A 26,532-nucleotide genomic window follows, 5' to 3' on the forward strand; every position below is an offset into this window, starting at 1 on the left:
CAGAATGGAGTCCTGACTCATCTTGGAGCATAGGTCACATATTTGCGTACATGTGTAAGTATGTTTGAATCCGGCTATAGTTCGCTAGCTACTGAAAATTGCATTAGGGCCCATCAGCTTGACGATAAGCTTTACAGTGGCATTATTGTCCTTGTATTCGGCAGCAAAATTGGAATCCTACACGTTCGAGCTTCCAACACTGAGATTTCGGGAACGAAATAAGAAAAAGACTTTCAGAGATGAAGAGCGCGGGTTTTCTCCAATGGCTCGAATATGATTAGCGGGGTCTGCTCATTCATACTTGGATATCTGTCAATGGAGTTAGGTATTCAAGGTTTTGGCAATGGTTTTGGTGATGAAAGTAATGGGCGTTTCGACCAGGAGGTCCGGCATGGCTTCTCTTTTATCCACGTCCCTCTCATTGGTCATTTGGAAGCAACAATACAAGCCTCACGTTTTTTAGATGTTGCGACCCTTCAGTCCCTCAAAATCATGTAAGACACTGGATGTATCTTTGTTCCACTCCCCGCTCTCCAACAGCCATTCGCACTCTCGCCATCTTGCCTGAGTGACTCTGCGCCGAGCTTCACCGCGTATCCTCGCACGAATGCTCTTTGAGATTCCCTGAGCGGGATAAGTCACCAAGCCCGTGACGGCGGAACTGGTCTTGGTTACGAGCCCTACGGAGCCCTGGCTCAAGCCCTTTATGGCGCCAATAGCCCCCTCCTTGCGCTTGGCTTCGTACGTTCGCATGAAAACTCCCTTTATCGCCCCGGTGATGCCCCCAACGAACGAGCGCCCGGCCACGGACACGCCACTGCGCAGGTCGTGAATGTGTTCGTGCTTCTCAACCTCTTCGCCCCAGAGCTGGGGAACGGCACGCATGCCTTCAGTAGCAGCAAGTGGAATGTCCACAAATACACCCCGCGTGGCTCGAGCTACTGCATTGCCCATACTGTGTGCCGAAGCCGATGCCGCGGCGCTCGCTTTGGAATGTGAGTTTGAAGATTTCAAGGATGACTGTGACGTGGTTTCCAACGATGTTTTGGATGCCGATTTCAAAGACTGCTCCGGTAATGCTTCCAAGCGATTCGAACTTTTCTTTGCAAGAGACTTTTCAGTAGACATCAATATCGTGTCCGTGTCCACTAATGGGAGCATGGCAGCGCCGCTGGGAATGGCTACGGTGCCCTTGGTGGTTGCATCACTTGGACCATCGACCTCGGGTTCTGACCGCTCACGACGGTATTCTTGTATCGGTCTGCGTACCATGTCAACCGTCGCATCAGCAACGCCTGCAACTGTCGAGAGGGAAGCGGCAGAAACAGCCGTGAACGGATCCCATCGGTGGTTTTCAATATCGATATTCCCCGTCTTGTGTCTTTATAACGGCCAATTAGCACGAAAAAGTAGGTTGCATCTTGGCTAGGAAATCTTACAGTCTCAAGTCCTTGAGGTCCACACCATGTTGACGAAGAACCAATGCAACCCCACGACACATCTTGACCTGCTTCCTCCCCCTTCCGTACGACCAGACTGCTGTCTCTTCGGGGAAAAAGTCGCATTGCAGCAATTCCTTTGGTAGGCTGCGATGGAAAGAGTCGACTGCGTTTTGAACGCCGTCTTCGGCAGCTATCTTGCATGCGAGCACCGAAGCGGCTTCCCGGGTCGTGGGCAAAAGGCAAAATTCGATTGCTTGAGCTAACCGCTGAGATGTCAGGGACTCATATGGAAGTGGAGGAGGTCCAGCGCCTGCCGCATTAACCACGGTTCCCCAAAATGGTTGACTATAATCCGTGATTAGCATCAGCTGGGTGGAAACGCGCTAGACGGAAACTCACTCGCCAAAGAAGGGCACGATAGCCGTTGGACATCCATATCTTAACCCGCACGCTGTAGTTCCAGCACCTCCATGGTGTACAACAGCGGCAACTTGTTGGAATAACCACTCGTGCGGACAGTCGCCAACAAAGAACAAGTCGTCTGATTCGTCAGCAGTCAGATTGCTCCAGCCTCTGGAGATTACGGCGCGAACTCCGGCAGCTTTGACCGCGCTCAAAACCATTGACATCAATCCCTCGGCATCTCCAACAACGATGCTACCAAAGCCAATGTAGATGGGGCGTGGTCCTGAGCTCAGGAATCGTGCGAGGTCGTCTGGAGGAGTGTAAGATGGAGGGTCGCGAAAGAAGAAGCCGCACACATCTTGAGAATTATCAGTCACTGATCGCTTTAAGGAAGATTAGAGAGAACCAACCGATATGCTCGCCCCAGTCGGATGGTTTGGCCACAAGTGATGGAGACCAACAATATGTGAAAGGAACCTTTAGCGATTCCACTAGATGAGGCCCTTCGGTCGATGGGACGGCCTCGAGGTCCAACGTCTCGACTCGCCAATGATTGACAATGTCTCCTAGTCTGAGTTTTAGTTAGTATGACTGACCGTTTCAGCTACATATAGACATAAGACATGAATACTAACCCTTGCCAGGTCAAGAAGTTCACCACTGAATAGGACACGAGGTTGGTTGAAGTGGACGACTTGCTTTCCTTTCTTTTCCCTTTGGAGTCAAGCGTCAATCCAGCCAGAGGTTGTGCGAATGCGCCCGTACTGCTCCAAGGCATTGTGAAAACCAGGTGACAAGGTATTCCCAAAGCTTCAGCACAGTGTACGTGGGCAAAGCTGGGCGGGTTGGCAATGATGGCGTCGGCGACAAAGGGAACGCCCGTTTCTTGATCCTCTGCCAGGCAAGACTCCCAGAAACCCTTGAGCATCTCCTCGTACATGTGGCGCTTGCGCGCAATGGCGCCAGCGCGGAGGGTCGCGAGGTCGGGGACAAGTCTGGGCGACGACACCATGTAGGCCATGAGTTCCGCCGGGTCACCGCCAACGGGGTGGAAGCCCAGACCCGAGGAGGTGACGAATTGTTGAAAGACATTGTGTGTTGCTATGCGTACTCGGTGTCCGTGTTTCTGGAGGGCGAGGCCCAGTGCGATGAATGGCTGCACATCTCCACGGCTGCCCACGACTTGGATCACGATGTTAAGTCGATTCGGAAAGGCTTCTGAGGTTAATCTTTGGTGTCCGTTGGGCGGGAAGGCTGGTGAGCTCGTGTGAGAATTGCTATGACAATACTCTGTGTTGGTTTCGATAGGTGTATAGGGTGGCGCCGGGATTCTTTCGGCAAACTTGCTTGTGTTCCCTGCTGATTCGGGGTTTTCTGGTAGTTGCTCGAGATCACTGTCGTGATTATGTTGTGGAGTTTGCTCGACAGCCTTGCCTTTGTTCATTTCACTTGAGGTCTACCTTTCTGTGAGTATTGAACTAACACGGCGGATGGTTTCAACGGACGGGACAGATACAATATTCTTCTGGTACTCAGGACGAAATGCCACATGTAAAAAATGGCCGGGTCTCGTACAGGGATCGTGGAAGTTAGAAAACCTTATGGATCGTGACGTAGCGCAGCGCCGAAAAATTTGCAAGATTCGAGAGCGACATGATACATCTTAAGACGTTCCCGACACGAATCATGCAGAGATGGCCCCGTGTTTACGGCGAAACCCCTAGATGGGTAATGATAATGAAGCAATTCGTGTTTATTCAGGTACCAGCGGCTGTGTATGAGACTTTGACAGACTTGCTTACACTAGGTTCGAACTATCTTTTTATCGCATTCATATGCGAAAATACTGGCCAATTATGATGAGGGTAACTGTTTTTAGTGTCTAAACAGAGTGTCCGTGGAGTGTCTTAGTAGGGACTAGGCATCTCCGGTCCACGCTACGCCTCGGAAAGTGATTTATCGCACCTGAATGCGAAAATATTGCCCAATAGCAGTGGGATATTTCAGGACTCGAGAGCCCGACTCGGCAGTTTGGTACTCGTTGCTCCACCTGGAAACCTCTAGATAATGGCCCCGTAATGTTAAAAACCATTCATGTCAACACCAAAAACGAAGTCATAGCTCGTGCTAGTTCTATCAAAAGTTCCATGATTGACATAGGTGTTCATGAAATACTTGTGATTTAGCTGATGCCTAAATCATGCGGAAATTTCCGATAATTCCTTGATCGAGCAGCTGTCAGAGCTGCGCACAGCAAAATTTCGATCGAATATTACTGGCACACAACGGTCGACGATTCTACAAGTCTGGAGCCAGCAGCGACCGTGGTCATTTCCTTCAAGTATCTCGAATCAACTCAAACAGAAGAAAGGACACGACATTCCCCTGAAACTGATGAATGTGAGTTCATTGCCAGTATTCCAGCTCCGAATCACTGATCTCAAAACTTACCTAAGAACCAGACGTACCTTGTTGAATTATACCACCCGACGACCCTGATCGAGCCGACCGTTCCCCAGTAATAATGGATAAATATTGGAATCTAAATGGAGGCCACGGCCTGATTGTGCGCACCGCCTTCCGGACCGGACAATTCGTCTTCGCAATTGTGGCCGCTGGTCTCTACGGCGCCGACCTGGCGTATTTCTCCCGCACAAATACAAAGGCAGATGGCACATGGATATTTGCGGAAGTTCTCGTCGTTTTCTCCGTTGTCCTATGCGCGGCTCATTGCATATTCACCATAAAACACCTAATGTGGTCTTTGTTGGACAGTTTCCTGGCTCTCATGTGGATGGTGGTGGCCATACTCGCTGGGCAGGCAGCCTTTGGGGATGGGCTCGTCTCGGGTGTCAGTGCAAAGAACACTCACGCCATGGCTTTGCTTTGGATCGACCTGATCAATATGGTGCTATGGTTGGCCACTCTAGTGGAAGCATCGCTACTCTGCTGCACCGCACGTACAGTTAGGAGGAAATTGGAGAATCTGGAAATGGATACATCAGAAGAGTCCAGGTCTGCCTAACCATGTAGACCATCCCAACGGATTTCGTTTAGCCAGCAAGGCTTTCCCTCTGAACCCGTGGCATGATATTGGCATCAAACATCATGTTGAAGCCATCGTATATCAGTGCGATTCCGCCGATGATCGCAAGCGAGGGAGTGTATACCAAGGATAATATCGCGTCACAAGATACTTAGGTTCTCACATTGACAAACGTTTTATGCCATTCCCTGCGTCGTCTCCACAAATCGCTGAGGCGGTGACAATGCCAGATCTTTCGACTAATCGAGAAAGCTTGTGTATTTCCAGTTCATGTTTGTCGTATTGATGACCTCTTCATCACCTTAGTATATAGGGGTTTCAAATTTACAGCTTGGCTACTATAATATAGACCCTCAATCATACTCAGTCATGTCCCAGTTTTCGTATTTGGTGCGAAAAAGCGAACCAAAGAATGATAATGGCAGTGAGGCGACATAATGGTGGGGACTAATTTGCCGAATTCATCTGGCTCCTGTAACATGTCGTTTCCCACACCCTGTCACGTCCTTTTCTCGTTCACTTTACTATTGTGTCATCCATGTTTTTCGCATCCCTATGGCTGTTTTTTTATGTGTAGCTGCATTCGGAATCGAGCTCCATGGAGAGCAAATGTTGGGGGCGACAATCATTTGCGAGCAATGCTCCCCAAACACCTTGAAAATATGTCTCCACAGTGGACATTGACAGTTCAAAGCTAGCTGCACTACCGGAATACTTTCGTCGATTGCAAGCCAGGTCAAGCCTTCTTAATGTACCTAGGGTAGTAGTATATATGTATATAAAATCCCGCTGGTGCTTGACATGTCTTGTGCTGTAACCTCAGAGCACAGCCGTAATTATGAAGCTCCTGGTGGCCTTTTTTCACACGCAATGGCTTCTGCTTGCAACTGCTGCGGCAGGAGTTCCCTTCCATGAATATGTGTTAGCTCCCACTGCACGAGTCGTCAGCCCAGTGTCACTTTACCAGACCGGCGGCAATGTTGAGAATGCTGCCGCGCTCATTACAGCCAACACAACTGAAGCCGAGTGTAACCAGTCGACAACGTTTACAGGAAATGGTTCGTATGTTACATTTGACTTTGGGAAAAATATTGCTGGAAGAGTCAGCTTCCAGGTGGATGCCGTGTCGGGATCGAGCGATTCGATAGGCTTCACATTCAGCGAGTCTTCAATGTACATTAGTGCCGAGCACTGTGATGCTGTCACTGACGGCATCTTTGACCTACCACAATGGTTCAACGACACCGTGCCAGGACACTACGAAGCCGGTCACGATTTCCAGCGGGGAGCTTTTCGATACCTCACAATCGTTCATAACACGACTGGCACTATGCGTCTCTCGAACGTAACAGTTTACTGGACTACATCTCCAGAGATGCAGGACCCGGCAGCGTATACTGGCTATTTCCACAGCGATAGTGAGAAGCTGAATCGAGTATGGTATGCAGGGGCCTATACCAATCAGATTTGTTCAGCGGATCCCACTAGGGGGGTTGCCTTGGGCGCGCCCGTGGCTGGCTGGTATTATAACTATACAATCTCGAGTAAGGATGATTATCCAGTTTTTCCCCCTCTTATGCGGTTCTAATGAACCCAGATGGAACCAGCGTTCTGCTCGACGGAGGGAAGAGAGATCGTGTCGTATGGCCGGGCGATATTGCCATCTCTGGACCTTCCATCTTTGTATCGACCAATAGTCTCGAGCCTGTTCGTAACGCACTAGACTCTCTCTTCCTGTACCAGGAGATGGATGGTCGATTACCTGCAGCGGGCTATCCATTGGCACAACTTTTTGCGTGGAGTTTTACTTACCACTGTCATACATTGAACGATGCCTATGATTACTTCATGTTCACTGGCGACACACTGTACCTTGCAAGCTTGTGGGACCAGTACACATTGGGAATCCATTACCTTCTGCAGTTTGTCGACTCATCGGGCCTCGCCAATGTGACCAGTACTTCGGATTGGGGTCGCAGTGGCATGTCTGGTCATAACATTGAGGTAAACAATCCATCTGTAACATTTATTGGCACGCATGTATCTGCTAATCAACGAACAAGGCAAACTCTATCCTATGTTATACACTCAGGAATGCCGTGAAGTTGGCCACAATAATGAACGATACCCGCGAGACCAGTAACTGGGAAGCCCTCGCAGTGGGAATCTCCACAGCGGCAAACGTGGTCCTCTGGGACGACTCTGTATCCTTGTACCGCGATAACGACACTATCGCAAACGGCTCTTCCGCTCCATCGTACCCACAAGATGGAAATGCATGGGCCGTTATCGCCGGCATTGCAACCGGTACTCGGGCCGTGGCTGTAAGCGATGCTCTAAAGGCACGATGGGTTCGTCCGTATGGCGCACCGGCAGTCGAGGCTGGGCAGACCATTTCTCCATTCACCACTGGATTCGAGCTTCAGGCGCACTACTTGGCGGGCCACTCGGACTACGCTGTAGACCTTATGGAGTTCATGTGGGCAGACTACATGCTGGATGATCCCCGAATGACAAACAGCACTTTTATCGAGGGGTTTGCGACCGACGGCACTCCCCTCTACCCCGTCTACGACTACGACCCTCGCGTCAGCCACGCTCATGGCTGGTCTACGGCTCCAACGTCGATGCTGACTTTCTATGCTGGAGGTCTCACAATGACTTCAGCAGCTGGCCAGACTTGGAAGGTTGCCCCTGCACTAGGAGGACTTCAGACTGTTCAAACGAGGTACGAGACTCCACTCGGGGCCTTTGTGACTGATTGGACAAACAATACACGTGGTCTGTCAGGGATATTCATCACTCCGAACTCAACCACAGGCGAAATAAATATTCCGCTGGCTAGTGGCGCACGAAAATTGGTTCTCGAGGGACCGGGCGGATCTGACGAGGTTGATCTCAACGGTCTATCTGTTGCAATTGTCACAGGCCTTCAAGGCGGCAAATATTCAATCACCATCACATAGTACTAGGCATCTTTGAGCCTGAATAACAGCCGATAGTATATCAATATGTACCTTTACGACTGTCACGACACATGGTCAAGCCATACCTACAAAGGTTAAATGTCCACACCCAGGTTAGGCGAGGTAGTGTAAAGAGATGTAACTGTGTATGCGCGTGTGCAACAACGATTCACCGAAATTTACAAAGCGCTGACTGTGGCGGCGAGTGCGGATCGGCACACACTGGCATCCACGACATGCCGTCTTTTGCAGCTGCAAAGACGTAATATCCCAAGACCTGGGTCTGCCATGCATTTGTCTTTGATGACTATGCATGGGGATCCAGACCTCTAGATAGGATTCGATTGACATCCAATCAGTTTCTCGCTGCAAAACCTTATCTGGTGTCGTGGTCTAGTACCGCCACATTGATTACGTGGACCAGATTTCCTTGATGGCCGCTCGCCAGATCATGATGCAGACAGGCGTGGAAATCAATTGCGGATCATGTCAAGTGGGTGAGTCCTCAGACTACGCAGTCGGCAGTCGGTTATTTGATGACTGCAGTTCTGTCCGCGGAGGCGATCATGATGTTGCAGGTTACTGCGTAGATTTGACGAGCCACAGATTTTTGGATGATGGATCTGAGTAACCGCTCCAATTGGGCCATGTTTGGATGACTGCATGTCGTCTCACACCGGCGGGGCAGATCCGTGTGGGCGATCCGTCAGCCCTGCATCTAGTGGGACAAGGGTTGGGATCTTGAAAAAGTCCGAACTGACCTACGGAGTATCCTTTTTTCTTTTTCTTTTTTTCCTTCTTTACATAGCCGTTGAAATGTCTTGACAGACCCATAAACAGTGCCAAAGCTCTAGTCTTGACGAAATGGTATCTGGTGTTTTACATGGCTAGATGCAAAATTGCGTTCCGAAAATAATTCGGGCTTATCGCATGCTCATGCAGATCGCGATCTATATATATCTCTCTGACTATGTTCCACTGCATCCTTCTTTTACCACACCAAGCCCTTGGGCACGTCCTCAGATGCAAGTTTCAGATTTTTTAGATTCCGGGAATGATCCTGGCGTGTCCATCTGGGGAATGCTAGTCCCGGAGAATCTGCACATCCACGGGGGGTGCAGCCCGTAAAAGTAACTCCGATCACGGAACTTTTGGAATATATCAGCAAAAGTGTCATGGATTTGTTCTTGGCAGTGCACCGCAGTATTGCTAAGCACCGCTGTCCGGAATTTTACCTCGATAAGTAGGTGGAATATTTTGCCACCACGCTGACGAATCGTGTAATTATCTCGGGAACGAGGCAGTTTTCTTTTGACGTCTTTGGGGAAATAATGTGGTGGTTCGTAACGACCATGAATGTAAATGATTGAAATGACACTGCTCCATGTATTTCAATTATTTTGAAGTGAGTTGACTCTATGCTTTGCTCAACTGCCCTGATACTGCAATGAAAACATTTTGGAGCCGCTCATGCAGGTCGGCCTGTAATTGGCGGAAGAGGGTTGCTGAGAAAGGAATTGTACCATTTGTTGCTCCGTGCATGAGAAACTCCGAACTAGACCCTGGAGACTCGGAGCATGGAATTCCAATGTCGTCTCTGGTTTCCGATCCTGCCATACTCCGAAGCCGCTGGAATAGTCCGGGCAACAAACATCGAACGCGATGCAGTGCCCCGAGTATCGCGTGCTGCTGCGTATCATTGACCGCTTCGCTCGTGTTTGTCTTGCCATCCGTGTCCAACAGGGTCGGCGGATCACATGCGACCTGCTCGTAGCGGTCTATTATCTTGAATAACACAATTGATGCCATAGCAAGAAGAGCGTTGTCTTGCGAACAGGAGCAGGCTATTATCTGAATGATGGACCCTATAGCGCGCTGATTATTTGCAAGTGTAGACTGGACGGAGCCCGCTGATCTCAAGGCATCTTGCCTGGCTTGTGCGGCCGGTGGAGTGGACTTGCACCACGAGTTTAAGCAAAACTGCTTGATGAGTTCATATGCTTGAGAGTGGCAGCGACATTGAATATCCGGTGATGGACTGTGGTAAGTCGAATGGTCCAGAATCGGCATTGGGGTCTGACATGGAACGGCTGGAACTATTGTACAACTCGGCGGAGTATGTAATTGGCCGATAGGGTTGGTGACGAATGTTGAGGTCGTAGTTCCAAATAATGACGGTGACATATGGCTGTTGTCAAATGGATAGTTCAGAGTCCAATCAGACAGACTTGATCCGATTGAGCCTATGCGCCCGTTGTCATCAAACATATCGGCGTGTTGGAAGGGTGTTGAAGCCACCAGAAACTCAGGCATGTGTGAATCCGTGTCAGCTGGCGTGACAAGACCCGTCGACTCAGATCGAAGATCAGGGCTAGAGTAGCCGTCTGAGCAGTCGTCACCATGTAGATCTGAAAAGCTTGTGATAGTTTGCGCTGGAACGCCCTCCCTTACAGTTGTTGTCATGGGTGTGGGTGATCGCACACGTCCGTTGCGCTGTGCCGTGTCGAGTCGCTTTGCAGCCTTTCGGCCTGCACGACGAGTTGGCAAGTACTCGCAATTGATGCCCCTTTTAATACACCGAGCACATCGCGGCTTCTGCTTCGAGCATTTCAACTTTGAAGCTGCACATGCCTGACAGCTGTCGCGCAGCTTTGGGGCTGGGTCTTCGGCGACATTTGTGTGCCCATCTGGCCGAGAGCCTGCTGATATCGGCGTAGCCATGGGGATGTAGTTAATTCGAGATAAGAGCAATGTTGGGAGGAGGCGTCAGTCATTGTAATATTTACAGGTTCTAGGGGAACAATAATATATAGATACCGGAAAAAAGACAAAAGATCCATCACTCCACGGGGATATGTAATTAGGCTCGATGCGTGTGCATGGTGAATAGATACCACATCTGACCCCATGCTGAGAGGCTTGGATTACATCCCTCAGACGCAAGCCTTCTTCATCCAGCTAGCCCCTGCCCATCCTGCAAAAGCTGCTAGTATTACCTCCAGGTCCCAAGAGTACAGTAGGACAGCATCGATAAAGAAAGTGGCGCCCCGGCTGGCCTGTAAAGGGTCAATCTGACTATCAAAAGCTGACGAATGGTATTCGTCGAAAATTTGTATAGTAACCTTGTATGTATTTATGTCTTTGCTGCTGCATTTTCATTCCCTTGACTATTAGCAATCATTACGGTATATTTTTCGCGTGTGCTTCTTTCTTTCCCGCTCTCAACCTCTTGCTTCTGTAACTTCTTTGTCGTTTTGCTCTTATTTCATCCCCCACCCCCGGGGGCTAGAAGTGAATCTGCTTACGATGCCTTACAGTAAAGTTACGATGTATTCCGTAGAATCAATCCAGCTCGCCCCAGACCCCTCCGTGCTGTTTGGTGGGTTGCAAAGGACCCTTTGTCGCTTACCCTGCATCTGCATGCAGAGAGCCTTACATTGTGGGAAAATGGCAACAGCTGCCGATATCCCAAGAGGTATAGGTACATAGTAGCTGCCACAGTGGGTCATCATTTACGCATCTCAGGGCGCTTGAACCCCCCACCCAAAGTAGATTTACTTCACTCAATACAACAAGCACTAGTACCGCCATGTTCTCTTACATGGGCCAAAACATGACACCCGGGTCCCGAGCCGCCAGCGTGGGGATTGTGACGGCTACCTTGGAAACGCCAGGATTACAAAACTATTCCTGATTTTCTATGATACTATGAAGTAGGTAAATCGATTTCGTGACCTTTGGGACCGAGTTCACTTGCATGTTCCTCAGATGTCTAGTCGAGAATGCATGTTATTGTCGTTGACATTTACTTCTGAATCTTAATTAGTGTTGCATCTTGGACGAAGTACAACATCTAGATCTATCCTTTCCTTGCGTTGGTCGAGAGCACACCTCTAGTATCCCGGTCAGTGGCTGATTAGCTGCAGATGATTAGCTGCGGTTGTTTGAAACGGCAATTCAATTCATGGAGATTGGACAGCTAAAGAAGCATTGTTTTACATACTATGTCGGAGCGCGCGCCGGGAAGACGCAAGATAACGACCCGTGCCGCACGATTCGGCTAAGCTGAGCTGAGGACCTTTATGACCGCTGTAACCTTTTCATAGAGGGTTGTTTAGTTTACGGACCTAGCCTAACCTGAGATATAGTGGAATTGAGGGACCAAACTTGCAATAACGAGTCTGGGATGTCGAAGCTGCCTAGGTAGGTAGTCAATCCACTCCTCATGGTAAATCTTTGTTTGGCACACAATAACGTGACTTACATCAGACCTAACCATCAAGCGAATGCCATGACATGATTGGGATTGTCGGTCTCCATTTTCGTCATCCTGCTTAATGGCGCAGGCTGACTGATCTCTTTGTAACGCGGATCGAGTACGAGCATTTTGCTCAGTCTCATGACAAACAGCTCTATCGTCTCCATTTCTCCCCACTCTCATGAATGCTTAACAGGGCGTGGGGAACTGAAACACAGAACCAACAAGTTCAAAAAAAAAAAAAAAAAAAAAAAAAAAGATCCAGTCGATGCGCAATTGTTTCCATCGCACTTGTTCGGAAAATAATTATTTTTGTCCGATGCTAAAATACCAAACCATTCTCTTATTTTTTCTGATATGCTTTGCAAAATCTATGTCCTAGTATACATGTCGCGTCTCTTTGCAGCACACTGTCCTTGTGGATACCCCATATCGCTGTAGATGGCCAAGAACGAGAAGTAGGTGGCCGAGTTCACGCGACAGGCGACCGCTTGTATGGATTCGTGTACCAATATGATTGCGACTACAATATCGAGAACGACGGCAGGAATCCCATTGCCATCCCCATTGCGCTCATCTCCGCCAAGCACTTGTCCGCCTATGACAAGATCCAGGCCGGTTCCTCGGGGTCTTGGCCTTTTGACAATCTCGATGCGGCTTGCCAGAAAGTCCCAGCTCCAGGTCCCAGCTTGAATTAAGTGGCTCTAGCTGATAAAGACAGCAAAGTCCCGGAGCGTCCAGTAAAGCATGAGGTTAAAATTTGCCAGTGGTGGATCGAAAAAGTTGTCCCGTATCTGGTCAGTGATGGGTTACTCTTGCCTTTGGACGGACAAGATGATGCAGCGACGATAGTTGTCAAGGTCAAAGAGCTGCCACGGCACTGACAACGAGAGTCAAAAGGAGAAACTGCATGACATTTCTTGCTTGTCGCATAGGGACAATCCCGCAACCCTTGGCTGCGCGCTGTTCTCTCGCAGTAATTGGACAAGATGAATGCATGAGAGTTGTCGAGAGCATATGAGTGTTGTGGCTCAGCGATGCACGCGGTTGTTCGCTGGGATTCACTGGGTGAAGGCCCTATTCAGCTGCCAGCACTCGCTGATCTTTAGAGCCATGTTAGCGCATGGCTCACCAATCGACTGGCAATCAATGACCTACAGGTAAGATATGCCCAATTGTAGCCGTCATACGAGAAAAAGCTCGGAGGGCTGAAATACAGTATAGAAGAAAGAGGTCCACGTCAAATATAGAGATGCAATATTCTCCTGTCATAGATGCAGCACAGTCTACGATCTTGATCATATCAGCTATTTCATCCTGCATTCTTGAAGTCGATGCATTGAGCAGTCGGGGTCCGTTTGGGTGCTATAATCTGTACCTAAGGGAGTTTTGCAGCCGCTAGCCTTCGCCGCAACCGCAACCAACAACAGGTTCCCATCGACGGCGAGTGAATGTCGTGGAACGAATTGAAATTATAAGTGAGAAGTACTGCATCTGCATTCATCAGAGCGCCTTTTACATTCAGGTACAGCCTATGGAGGAGTTCTGCAAGACTTGAAAACTTATAATAAGCCACTGTGCCTATGATCTTGAAGCCGCATGCCGTTAAAGTTTACTCTGGCATGCCAATGCGCCAGAGTGAAGAAGAACGGCAAGAGGCTTGAGAAGCGGAAGATGGTTAATACTCATGCCCCCCTATGTATGCATCGCGCTTAACCCCTTGGTTATTTGTTGTACAAGATACGAGTAAACCACTGCTGTTGCAAAGCCCTGGAGCTTCAACAGTCTTATTTAGTGTCCTTTTGATAATGGCTCCTCTACTAACATTCGCAGGCTCATCCACATCAAAGCACAACTGCATATACATTCCAGTCGGGCGGCAACGGAATACCAAACCTACCCATGGATTGTGACATTTTCTGCAAGAGCTGCTTTTGTAAAAGATGCAAATTATGTTGCATCGGCGTGTTGCATTTCCCCGCGATTATGATCATCGTCGGCAATCGTGTTTCTCTGCACTGGACAAGTCACCAGGTCACCCATGAGGCTAAACGGTGTTTCGCCCTCCGCCAAGCTGAAGATAGGCTAGGCCCATCACTGGGCTAAATTTACTGGGTTACTTTAGACGAGTGCCGACATATTAGTGGGCGTGTCGCATTGATTGTGCCTTGTGACACTGCTACGGAAATCATGTTGACTGTAGCCAAATCAGGTTTCTTTTTCCAATACATACGGCCGGCAACGTAACGTCTGCACTGATTCGACTTTTTTGTGTTTATATCATCTTTATAAAGGCGATCATGTCATTCCTGGAAATATATTTTGCCATTCCATCAATCCCATCACGTCCTCATCCGGAGATGAATCGAATACGTCCCGAACGTGGTAAGTGGGAAGCCCGGCTATTTCAAAATGAATACTACAATCAGCTTATAGCTTGATGGAGGCGATAGATGAAACTTGTAGACTGGGTGTCTACCATGTACTTAAATACCAAGGTATATGGCAATGGATGAATATCTTGGGATGACATTCGGCCGTCCAGATATCGCGGCGTGATTGACAGCAATATCTTGAGACACCCAGCGACCTTACTTAGTCACAAGTTGATCGTCCCACCATGAAATTTCTTTTGTCTATTCTTCTCATCATAGTGAGCTATGTTCTTCCTATCGCAGCTCAACTATCAGGGCGGGTGGGACCGACTACGTCTACAGCTTCCAAGGCCGCCAAAGTCTGCAATATCATGAGCTATGGCGGCGTCTCAAGTGCAACAACCGACAATAGCGCCGCAATCACCTCTGCGTGGAATGCCTGCAAGAACGGCGGTCAAGGTGGGCAGGAAAAGATGATACGATCTATGCACTCTCAATAACACGAATCTCGCAGTTTATATACCTGCTGGTAATTATGGCCTGAGCTCCTGGGTCACACTGAGTGGAGGTAAAGGTGTCAGTATCAACCTAGAAGGTATGCAGTTCCTACGGAGCCGATGGCTTGGTGCTTGCGTCATGAGGTTGATCTCTAATAATACATAGGTACCATATACAGAATCGGCACTGCCTCGGGCAACATGATTGCAGTGACTAGTACCAGCGACTTTGAATTCTATAGTGCAAACTCCAAGGGCGCTATCCAAGGTTATGGCTATCAACTCAATTCAGGGGGCGCAAGTGGCCCGCGCCTTGTAAGGCTCACAAAGGTTACTGACTTTTCGTTTCACGACATTGCGTTGGTTGACGGTAGGTTCATTGCTGCTTCACTTGCTTTCACGACTTACTGACTTGATGCTCCAGCCCCGGTTTTCCATTTGACGTTGGATACTTGCACCAATGGCGAGGTGTACAACACAATCATCCATGGCGTGTATAAGGGTGGATTGGATGGGGTTGATGTTTGGGGTAGCAATATTTATATACATGACGTTGAAGTCAGTAACAAGGTAAATTGAACTCAAGCCTACCAGCTATATCCATTGGGAAGGCCCAATGCTAATGTCATTCCGTCATGCGCAGGACGAATGTATCACTGTCAAGAACCCAGCAAACAACATTCTTGTAGAGCAAATCCATTGCAACTGGTCTGGGGGGTCGGCTATGGGATCGTTGGCAACAGGCATCGGTGAGTCATGTCAATCGGGAGAGAGTTCCACACTGTGAAAACTGTACTAACGAGCTGTCCGAGGTATAGATATCCACGACATTGAGTATAACTATATCTATACTCACCACGCAAATCAAATGTACATGTTCAAGTCCAACGGTGGAGGCGGCACCGTCAAGAATGTTATTCTTAACAATTTCATGGGACACAGCAATGCTTATACGCTGGATCTGGATTCGGCATGGAGTAGTATGTCCAAGGCGGACGGAAATGGTATTACCTACACCAACATCACCTTTGACAACTGGAAAGGGACAGCCGCGAATGGCGTGCAGCGAGGTCCGATCAAGGTCAACTGCCCCTCGGCCGTTCCGTGCACCAATATCGATATCAAGAATTTCAACATCTGGACCGACTCTGGTAGCTCTGTTCTATGGGGGTGTCAGAATGCTTACGGGTCCGGAGGCTGTCTCAAGGCGGGCTCGGGCGGCACATACACTTCGACATCTACGGTCAAGTCTGTCGCAAATTATCAGTACACTACAATGTCCAATGAGCTTCCGTCTGGATTTCCCGCTGGCAAAGAGATTCCCATCCCTTCACTACCTGCTTCCTTCTATCCTGGCAGGCAACCCATCTCGGCCATCTTGGCCAAGCGTGGAGAGGCGACGCCGGCTGCTTTGCACAGGGCCAGGAGGACGGCCAGTTCGAATCCTTGAGGGGTGCCCAAGCGACTGCCACGGAAAGGATGTGGAAATAGGTCCGTCACTGTGCACCGGGTAGCTGCGGCCAGGCGGCAATGGTGTTTCGGGAACAATCTAGATATGTCAGAGTGAAGAAGAAAAAGCTGTCGTTGGGCTATGACGGTAGCTAGCTGAGGTCCGCGGGCATTTCCACAATGTATCGCCATCTGTGGAAATCGGGGTGTATCCACTGTGATGATGTGTTGTTACAGAGAGACCTGCAAGCCAAGAAACAGAGTAACGCGAGATCAGAAGTAAACTTCTTAGGAGAGCCAGTAACGTCCCAAATATATTCCGGGACGGCAATTGCTATCCACCAATTTGTTGATAAAGAGGAGATTCTACACCTCCGAGCCCAGGATACGGATAGAGTTGCAATGGTCGATGAAAAGTAGTTCAGTACAAAGGAGACGTCGCACTCGAGTCTGCTCGAATAGGAGCTGATTGGGCTGGATGCAACTCCATCAGATCAGCTTATAGTCTCCTATCCCCAACGCCTACCGGCAGTTATCAGCTTGGCAATAGAGCAACTGATTGTGATAGTGTCGGTGCGGGGAAGTTCACAGCTGCCAATCACCGGATATATGTTGGCACTCTCGGATAATTTGTCAACGTTGATTTGCCTATACCTATCAGCGCAAATCTTAAATCAATTCATACCTTGATAGATGACGCATATGCATGCTGAATGCGGGTCTCGTTTGTCCCCATCTGGGCCGAGCGGAAGAATCACGTACTGAGTCGGTCTCATGATTGGTAATTCCTATTGTTCCCAGGAGTATATTGTTCCCAGGAGTGCCGAAAGAATAAGTGCTCGAAGAAGCCCCGGTTCTCCCAGAGCGACCTTGTTCTTTAGTTGGGAAAACCTGATCGCAGTTGTGAAGCGCCACGATATTCTTGCAAACCATGCCTATTATGGCACCGATGGCTCTAATATGCATTGCTTTGATTCTTGCGTCAACGGGTCTTGGTAGCCCGATATCTGGGCGCTCGCAAGACCGCCGACGCCCCATAATGCTCGATAGCTCCGGAGGCTTCAACGTTGGAGGTAAAATCATCTCTGACCCCAGGTTCCCCAACCTTACGCTTTCGTGCGACCATGGATATATGGAATACTTCATCCCTTATACGCCACGAAAGACGAGTCTCGTAATGTGGCACAGTTCCAGCACCCAGACCTTTCAGAACCGCTGGGACGGTGGCCCTGGGTTCAAGGATATATTCTTGAGGCGCAACTATCCAGTCTACCTCTGGGATGGGCCCAGAGTCGGACGCGCGAACTGGGGTTGTGACCCTGATACCTATACACCTTCTTACCGAGACCAAGGCAACTTTGCTGCGTGGAACTTTGGACCTTACTACAAGAACTGGTGGCCAGACACCCAGTTTCCGAAAGAAGACGATGAGGCCTGGCTGCAGGCCACGCGATCGCGCTACGTAGAGTACGACAGTGATGAGAATGTCGAACTGCATTCCCACACGGCAGCAGTTGGTGCCGACTCGGGCAAACTCGGCGAGGACATTGTGTACCTGACCAACTCGGCGTCGGGGGTTCGCGCACTGATGACGGCGGTCAAGAGTAACACGACCAATATCAAGGCCATTGTATGTTTCGAAGGCTATGGATATGTGTATCCCGACAATGCCAACGTCACGGCTGGCACGTCACCATTCGGCGGCGGCTACGGTCCCTACATTGTGCCGCTCGAAGACTTTAAGAAGCTGGCTAAGCTCACAGCCGTCCTGTTCTACTGGTCCGACCACAGGGACGAATCCTACACCTTTTTGAAGCAGTCGCGACAGGTTGCTGCGCTCATCAATCTGTACGGCGGCAACGCGCACGTGGTCAAGTTGGGCGATGACTTGGGGTTCAAGGGCAGTACTCACGTTGCATTCGCGGATATGGATAATGAAAAGATTGCGGACCATCTGGAAGATTTCTTGGACCAGAACGATCTGACGGGCTATGCAGGGGGGTCGGATTCACGGTCTAAGACGAGGAGGTAACCGTGTGCCAGATCGTTCAACATGTGCATGAGTCGCTGGGGATGTTGTGGTTGTTATGGATGAGATGAGTGGTGTGTAGCAGGAGTAGTAACGCAGCCTGAGAAACAGATGTGACATAATTCATGCATTTCGTTATTCTCACGGGCTTGAGCTGATCTGGACACTGTGTCTACGGGACACCTCGATTACTGCCCGTTTTTGGGTCAGGATGGTCTGGAATTCCCCTTTTCTTTTCTGGTGGTCGATTAGACAGTCGATAATTCTAGCAATGACAGTGATGTACAACGGTAGCATTTGATCAGATGCTGTTGCAATGGTCGCAGTGATGCTGGGTATCTGCCTACATACAGCGCGACACGCTTCAGCTCGTCGACCCGCTGCAGGTACACAGAGCCCGTTCCCAGCCACTAAAATCGCCCCAATCCAACGGAGCCCCCACCCCGTTGGTGTCACTCCCCACGGGGTCGGCCACCCTGAGTTCCTGGCAGCAGTAGTCACGATTTACTTGCTCAATGTCGATTCCCTTATCTCGGCCATCAATCGTAATCGAGTGCTGATTCTTGCCACCACGAGACGAAATTTCTTCTACCCTGCAAAGGCTTCATTGCTCCCGTCACAGCCTAAGTGCATGCCTGTTGGCTGGCGTCTGACCCACGTAGACGTGTCTCCAGCCAGCGACATTCCGACTTGGACTCGGGCAAGATGGGGGCTTCGCAGGTGTCCTTGAAGCAAACCAAGCTCATCCGTCCACCGAGAGACACGATTCCGGGCCAGCATCGGCCGCCAAATATTCACTATGTCTACACTCTCACTTCTTTTGTCTGTCTTGGGTCTTTTCTTTTCGGATGGAACCAGGGCGTCATGTCAATGATCATTGCGGACAGGAGATGGCTGGACCTGATGAAACCAGCAAATGACTGCAAGTGCTCGTGGAACTGGAGCCGCGCCACTCCATTTGCTCGAGTTGATGATACTAACATTCCATAACATAGGGACGGTTGGCTTTGTCGTGAGCATCTACAACATTGGTTGCGCTGTCGGGGCAATGACGATTGGCTTCTTTGCGGATTCTCTTGGACGTGAACGTACGCTTTCATTGGTATGCCAAAATCATGACCCCCACGAGTGGTTGATGCGCAATCTTGTTGACCGAATGTATCACTCAAGGCTAGTACCATCTTCATTGCCGGCGCACTACTTCAGGCCGCTTCATATGGGATAATTCAGATGGTGAGTTGGTTTTTTTTTTTTTTTTTTTTTTGCTTCAACATGTTGTTGACTAGCGATTCTCATTAATGCTAATCGGCTTCCCTCTTACCAAAGACTGCGGGGCGTTTGATTTTGGGGGTCGGTGTGGGCGCTTACTCCGCCGCTGTGCCCCTGTACATCACCGAAATCGCCCCTGCAGCCATTCGTGGCCGGATAGGAGCCATCAATTTGATGATCCTTTGCTTTGCCGAAATGGTCGTTTTCTTTGTAGTCTATGGATTCTTTTTTATGAAGTCCAATGATTGGTGGTCAGTACTTTCGTCTGTCATCTATCATTCCGATCTGCCTCGCTAAAGATACCTACTGTCTAGGCGTTTTCCAATAGCGATTCAGATTGTGCCAGCGCTAATCCTAGCGGTTGGTTGCTGGGTTTGGGTGCCGCCCTCGCCTCGATGGCTCGTCACGCAGGAGCGATACGACTGTGCACATGAAGTGCTCTGCCGTTTACATGGTTCAGACGTCGCCGAGCTCGAAATCAAAGAGATCCGTGAATCGCTCGATGTCGAAGATGCATCTACACAGGCAACATGGGCAGACATGTTCAAAGGGGCTGTGCTTTGGATAACCTTCCTTGGCACTACTATCCAGTTTCTCCAGCAGATCACGGGAACGAATGCCATTTTCTACTAGTACGTCGCCGTCCTCTTCTTGTTACATTGGGGGCCGTTTACTGACTAGATTACATCAGTGCACCAACTCTTTTCATGAAAGGTGGCTTGAGTGCAGAGGCTGCTAACTTGGCGACCGCTGGCGTTGGTGTCGTTCTTTTCCTTGCAGCCTGGATACCTGTCATGTATTTTGATAGGCTTGGGAGAAAGACTTGGCTCCAGATCGGTACAGTAGGCATGTTCTTCGCCCTCATCGGCATAGCAATGCTTTTACGACACGCCGAGCACCATCCCGGCGATGCAGCAAACAACGCCATTGTCATCTTTCCGTATTTCTTCTACACCTTTTTTAATATGAGTTGGAGTTCCGGGTCTTGGACTTATGCAGCCGAAATTTTTCCCAGTGCTCTGCGCGTAAGTCGTTGCGCTTGTTTCACACTTTTTCAAGCCCTGTAATGAAAGCTGATGTCGACATTCTAGGCCAAAGGTAATGCTCTCTGCACCGCATCGCTCTGGATCTCGAACTTCATCGTCGCACAAACTACTCCCCCCATAGCTAGTGCCATTGGATGGGGGCTTTATATATTGCTGGCATTATTCTGTGTCGTTGCATTCTTATTTGTTCGATACGCCCTAAGTAAGATGCCAGAGGATATGAATGATCTTTTCGCTTGCTAACCGTGACTAGTTGAAACAAGAGGGCGCACATTGGAGGAAATGTCCCAACTGTTTGGCCTTGATGATCTCTCAGGAAAAGCCAACGACGGCAATTCCGAACGCAATGGTGAGTTGCTGCGAACTATTTCTAGATGACCAAGCACACTAACCGATGGCAAAGAGTTGCTTCGGTCCAGTATTGACTCTACGAGAGAAGACGACCATGAATGATCGGAGCGCATATAGAAGCGGAAGGCGGCACCTCTTACAAGAGCGCGGCGCAGGGCTGAACCATTAGACTTGCAATTTGAGCTACACTATCTCATAGAGCAGCGCCCAATAGACCGGATTCGAATTCATCATATACACATCACAAGAATCCACCACAATTCATCGTTTTCTTGCTCCGGGCGACATTATTGCCGTCTCAGGATTTGGATCCCATCTACAGAGCTGGGCGTGCACAAGCGAGGCCAAACTTGGTGACGGGTGGTTAAGCCAAGAGCTAGGCTGCCTGTATCAACAAATGAAGGCATTTATGAATCCTTATAGCACAGGATCCTTCCATAATGTAGAGTCTTTGGATTGCTACACACCAAACATGGTCGTATATGAACCAATGATCAAAGATTGCGAGCGATCATGGGATACTCTTGGTAATGCGCTATGTCTCACATTTCACTAGTATGGATGTTTACTCATCTGTGGCTCTTGCAAGAACTACCGGAAACTTCTGTTGCCGAATCTTTTACCCTGTCGCCACCAACGGTCATGGTCACTGAATGCATGGGAAACTTATCACTGGCAAATCAATGCAGGGCTGACGAGGGTAAGGCGTATGGCAAGGGTTAATGCGTGCCCGATGGGGTTAGGCTTGGAGTCCAGCTTGGCTACGAGTGCTTCTCAAAAAACTCCATCCGGACGCGATAGCACACTGATTGGATCGATCGCAAAACAAATACGGTTCAGCAGCTCGGACTTTGCGCAATACACTGCCTGTAAACGATACATTCTAGATTCTTCAATGGAATAGGGGACGCATAAGTCGATGCAAAGGAAGAAATCCCTTGCAGCGCCGATCATCTAGCCTACGGCGAGGTCGGCATCTTTTCTGTAGGGCAAGCAGCCTAGTTGGGATTCAAATCCTTCCCAAAGAAACATTTCTGCAGTAAAAGGTCACGCCATGTCAAGAACCAAATCCTACGGCATCCGTGTTTTATTACCTAAAAGTGTGTAGGAAGCTCTAAGCCTTCAAGCCAATGCGGCACATGTCTGCTGCTGAACAACGCCCCGTCTCCACCATGATAAGCTCGACTCGAATCCACCACAAATCGCCCCAAATACAATGACAAGATGAGCAGCCACTTCCTGACTATTTCTCAAAGATATGACATGTTTTTTATGGGGCGCCTATTTTTTGAATGGGTGTCTGCCATTGACGTTCGTAATACAACGCTTGTCGCTGTTGCAGAATCAATCCGTTTTCTAACAGTGGCCATGTTGATGAGCTACTAAGGCGAAGCTGATCTTCAAGTAACAGAGCTTGCGCACAGAATTGAAAGTCTATATCATGTTTTCTTGGATCACATGACTGTGATGCACCATTACTCAGCAAGGTCGAAAACATCACGGGATGTTTCGGATACCACCCAAACCCATGCGATTTCAGTCATGATTGATTTGCTGTGCCGGCAATCTTCCGCTTTTCACTAGACTTATCGGCTTCTGCCTTGGAATTCAATGTCAGCATACGAACCTGTTCAAGTATCATATCATGCGCTCCCAGCTGCCTGGTTTTGTGGCGGAACAAGCCGCTCTGCTGGGCCGCCGCTTATTGGCTGCGAAACGGCCGTTGGGTTATCATCCCTGAATAGAGGCGGCTTCTTCCTTACAAGCGCGTCTTGCTAGCATATTCATCTCGTTAAAATAGGCGAGCGAATCAGGGGCAAAATCTTAACGGGGTCCGGCTAATGAGCCAATGGAAGCCTTAGACATATTATAAAAGCCAAGCCTACGCACGAAAGACATTCCTACCATATTCACATATCGACTACTGGTCCCCTACTTGAATCTGTACTTAGTCTTTACTGTAATAGTATTTTTCCAAGAAGGATATAGCCAAGTTGGATTGTATTTAAAACCACGAAGCCAGGATTTCCATTAAGCAAAGCAGGGGTGGTCTCACTGATATGGATCTGTGCCTCGAATAGTGGTTATTGCACTACAAGGACCTGCAATCGGATGAACAGGTCTCCGCAGCTTATGATGCAGAATTTTTAGTCACGGGCAATTCTTTCATGATATCAGATCACTTTGCCGAGTAAAAGTCGGCCGGGATGTCACTTTGATGTGATTAACCGTCCCCATGAAGGATCACGGCACGGAATACGATGGGGCTGTGGTATGACTCCAATGATGGAGAGTCTCGGATGATGTGAAAACCAAAGTACATATTTTCAGGAATTGAAGAAAATATAAAAGACAGCAAGATATCCCAACAGAAGTAGAGCAGATACCATCAAGCTTTAAGAAATCCACAAGCTCACTGCCATTAGCATCATCTTTTCACGCCACGTTCGTCAATTCGATCAAACATTGAGTATTTCGCATATTTCTTGTTGCCAGATAAATCATATCCACTCCTCAAACTCTTAGATCCCTTGAATCTTCATATTTGAGACGTCGCAACAATGAGGGTCCAAGCTATTCTCGTCGCCTTCGCCATGACGCTCTCTTGCGCCTCAGCAGCCCCCGCAGCAACTCTACCTATTCGAGAGAATCCCACACCGGTGAACACCAGTCCAGATACAGGAGTCACCTGGTAGTTAGTAGGTAAGTAGGTAAACTACTTCCCGTGACTTGTGCGTTTTTATAACTAACAGCACGCGGTATTCTTGTAGCGTCTAGGATGTCATGGAGCTATTAAGGAAGCGACCCCGTATGTCAAGCTCGTGGTTTGGTGCACCATGACTTTCGGGGGTGGCAGAGACCTTTAAGTCTCTTTAAATATGATTTCTATGCATTTGGCCTACTTTGTTTAGAGCAGTGGAATTCTTCATGGCTTTGAATGATACTTGGTTGTTTAGAATAGAAAAGTAAATTTGTATTGACAGTGTATTATGATGTTTGAATCAAGTCGTGATAATCTTCGCTAATTAATGTCTGAAGCATTGTGTCGCCAAGATGTCTATCTAACAATATTCCTGAAAAGTACATGTTTACAGCTAGTGCAACAGCCAGTCAGCTCAATGACCGTCTCTCGGCTGTTCTCAAGTTCCGATCAATGACAAATACAAACCAGCTCAGCGTCTGAGATTCCCGGCTCTCTGACGCTGTAAGCCGAACCTTTGTTCGCTCCTACGGCGCTCCAGACCCCAGTCTTGCGCCCTGGTATGTTCAGGGAGTTTTGGCGCTCCACCTAGGCTGGCCAGCACTTGTTCATTGGTACAAGTAAAATCATCCATCACCTCCAGCTCCCGAAGGGTGAACCATTTGGGTATGAGATGGGTACGGAGAGGAATGAGCAAGATGATGAGCACGGGGAACCCAATGGCAGCAATCGTTTGTGATACAGCGACTGTAGCTGCGACGCCCAGAACTTGGAGTCCGATGAACAGCCAGATCTTGCGGCGAGGAATACTGAGAAGCGGCTCGTCACGTTGAATAAATCGGTCCTCGGACATCAAGAACACGAGTTTTTGAGTGATGGCATTGGACTCAATTGACCCCCACTGGAAGTATAGATTAGTGCTTTTCCTTGTAAAGGTTATAGCGAGTATGCATGCAGTTTCTACTTACCCCAACGACAAAGAAGACTCCTCCGAACAGTGCTGACGGCATTGTATGAAGCATTGCGAGCAATGGTCCAGTCATGGTGCCTATCAAGGCAAGACCCATCAAGAAATGCGAAACACGCTGTTCAACCACAGCTACCGCTTCAACGACGGGACGGCGAATCTCTGTGCCTTCACCTTCTGCTGTTGGAATGATTTCCAGTTTCGTCTCGTAGACGGTAAGCGAGTCGGTGTGAACCGGCGCCTGTGGAACTAATCCATTCGGCAAGGGTAAGCCTAGTATTGCTGCAATGAAAGTTGTGCATCCCAGCAGGAAGAAATCCCAATGAAAACCTCCGGGCTTTTTGAGGGGAAATTGGCGAGCTTGAGCTGTAATACTGCTGACATTCTATACCTTGTTGATTAACAAAGCTTCTCGGTGCAGGGATATGACTGGGACTGACATGATCGTAGTAGAAAAGCAGCATCACCAGAAAGCCAAAGGGAATGGCTACAAATATCCACTTGACAGGAAGATTCCAAAAGTCCAATAACCAGTCTCGAGGCTGAGTTGGGTAGAACGCCTTGGTCACAGGGAGCTGTGAGACGTGTGCGTCTTGAAGTCGCCCGGGAATGTGCGAGAATCCCACCCAAAAAAGGGTCGCAAACTGTTCAAAGCTCAGATCAGCACGCAGACACTGGTCGTTCTGGCTAGATTTAATACCCTACCACGTATGCATAATCTGCGAGAATTCCGCGAAACCAAGGCTTCCAAAGTGTGCTCTGACCCATCTTTTCCAAAGAATATACCGAAGCAAAGTAGAGGATGGCGATGATGCAACTGAGGTAGCCGGAAACAGGTCCTTCGACGGTGAGTTCATTGACCAATTCTTCGACTCCTTTGACTAAGACTTGATCAGCACACTTGATTTTTGTGGTCCACATTTTTGATTCAACCTACTCATGTAAATGATACCAACATACATACCAAAACTCTCACTGGAAAAGTCCGTCACGTAACGCATATAATCACAAAGGTTAAACATGGCGACAATCCAATGAAAGATGGCAGCCCAAATTCCCGTCCAAGCCATGAAGAGGGGGTATAGTGAAGAATCGTATTGTGCAATAATTTCATAGATGGTGTAGTTGAACAAGGAAATTAACCCAGTGATACCGACGATTGTCAAAGGTTGGGCACCAAGAAGGCTAAAAACCATGGCGGCCAAGGCCGACGAAAACAGCGCTTCGGTCACGCCAAAGAATTCGCCGGTTTTTCTATACATATCGAGTGTATACGCGAGAGCGGGAAGAATGCTAAGGGAATTAGCCTGATAAATATCCTAGAAGCCGACAACAAGTGTTGTGAAACTCACTTGACAAAATACATGCGAATTGTGCTGGCAATGGTTCTGTAGGTAAAGGCATCTGTGATGTCGCTCCAGTAGTAGGGAAGCCGGCGACGTATATCATGATACATGCCGCGACATGGTCTCAAAACTCGGTATTGACGCCATCCTGTCACGTTTTCGTAGGTGTAGGACTTGGCGGTTTTCTCTTGCGGGAGCTCAGATTGTGGGAGGTCGTTGGGGGTTCTTTGACGCGATGGAACGCGAGAACCAGAGAAACGCGAACGAGTCTTGTCGGCCATGATTTTGGTGAACTCCAGAGTTGTGTTTGATAAAACAAAAGATGCAGGATGTAGTTGCAGAAGGGACCTAGCTATATATCAGAGAAGCAATCCCATTCCCCATA

General features: G+C 48.8%; 8 protein-coding genes across 8 annotated transcripts; 5 read left to right on the forward strand and 3 right to left on the reverse strand.

The window, feature by feature from the left end:
* Positions 1-459: 459 nt before the first annotated feature.
* Positions 460-3,291, reverse strand: PFICI_03148 (uncharacterized protein; the record flags this gene model as incomplete). The annotated part of the gene is made up of 5 exons (XM_007831729.1): positions 460-1,381; positions 1,440-1,787; positions 1,842-2,205; positions 2,258-2,418; positions 2,483-3,291. 5 exons carry the CDS (start codon positions 3,289-3,291, stop codon positions 460-462), a joined length of 2,604 nt encoding a protein of 867 aa, XP_007829920.1.
* Positions 3,292-4,371: 1,080 nt separating this feature from the next.
* PFICI_03149 (uncharacterized protein) lies at positions 4,372-4,872 on the forward strand (the record flags this gene model as incomplete). The annotated part of the gene is made up of 1 exon (XM_007831730.1): positions 4,372-4,872. The coding sequence occupies one exon, from the start codon at positions 4,372-4,374 to the stop codon at positions 4,870-4,872; it is 501 nt and encodes a 166-aa protein (XP_007829921.1).
* An 859-nt stretch (positions 4,873-5,731) lies between these two features.
* PFICI_03150 (uncharacterized protein) lies at positions 5,732-7,859 on the forward strand (the record flags this gene model as incomplete). Its single annotated transcript, XM_007831731.1, has 3 exons — positions 5,732-6,437; positions 6,491-6,897; positions 6,957-7,859. The coding sequence occupies 3 exons, from the start codon at positions 5,732-5,734 to the stop codon at positions 7,857-7,859; spliced, it is 2,016 nt and encodes a 671-aa protein (XP_007829922.1).
* A 1,416-nt stretch (positions 7,860-9,275) lies between these two features.
* On the reverse strand, positions 9,276-10,580 carry PFICI_03151 (uncharacterized protein; the record flags this gene model as incomplete). Its single annotated transcript, XM_007831732.1, has 1 exon — positions 9,276-10,580. The coding sequence occupies one exon, from the start codon at positions 10,578-10,580 to the stop codon at positions 9,276-9,278; it is 1,305 nt and encodes a 434-aa protein (XP_007829923.1).
* A 4,157-nt stretch (positions 10,581-14,737) lies between these two features.
* On the forward strand, positions 14,738-16,439 carry PFICI_03152 (Rhamnogalacturonase A; the record flags this gene model as incomplete). The annotated part of the gene is made up of 6 exons (XM_007831733.1): positions 14,738-14,951; positions 15,007-15,087; positions 15,156-15,359; positions 15,414-15,559; positions 15,633-15,738; positions 15,808-16,439. 6 exons carry the CDS (start codon positions 14,738-14,740, stop codon positions 16,437-16,439), a joined length of 1,383 nt encoding a protein of 460 aa, XP_007829924.1.
* Positions 16,440-17,387: 948 nt separating this feature from the next.
* On the forward strand, positions 17,388-18,470 carry PFICI_03153 (uncharacterized protein; the record flags this gene model as incomplete). Its single annotated transcript, XM_007831734.1, has 1 exon — positions 17,388-18,470. One exon carries the CDS (start codon positions 17,388-17,390, stop codon positions 18,468-18,470), a length of 1,083 nt encoding a protein of 360 aa, XP_007829925.1.
* Positions 18,471-19,931: 1,461 nt separating this feature from the next.
* PFICI_03154 (uncharacterized protein) lies at positions 19,932-21,235 on the forward strand (the record flags this gene model as incomplete). Its single annotated transcript, XM_007831735.1, has 6 exons — positions 19,932-19,987; positions 20,051-20,368; positions 20,428-20,761; positions 20,828-20,984; positions 21,036-21,131; positions 21,186-21,235. 6 exons carry the CDS (start codon positions 19,932-19,934, stop codon positions 21,233-21,235), a joined length of 1,011 nt encoding a protein of 336 aa, XP_007829926.1.
* Positions 21,236-24,306: 3,071 nt separating this feature from the next.
* On the reverse strand, positions 24,307-26,428 carry PFICI_03155 (uncharacterized protein; the record flags this gene model as incomplete). The annotated part of the gene is made up of 6 exons (XM_007831736.1): positions 24,307-24,735; positions 24,803-25,186; positions 25,242-25,445; positions 25,507-25,682; positions 25,739-26,094; positions 26,154-26,428. 6 exons carry the CDS (start codon positions 26,426-26,428, stop codon positions 24,307-24,309), a joined length of 1,824 nt encoding a protein of 607 aa, XP_007829927.1.
* Positions 26,429-26,532: the final 104 nt, after the last annotated feature.

Source organism: Pestalotiopsis fici (assembly GCF_000516985.1).
Source record: "Pestalotiopsis fici W106-1 unplaced genomic scaffold PFICI_Scf_2, whole genome shotgun sequence".
NCBI classification, from domain to species: Eukaryota; Fungi; Ascomycota; class Sordariomycetes; order Amphisphaeriales; family Sporocadaceae; genus Pestalotiopsis; species Pestalotiopsis fici.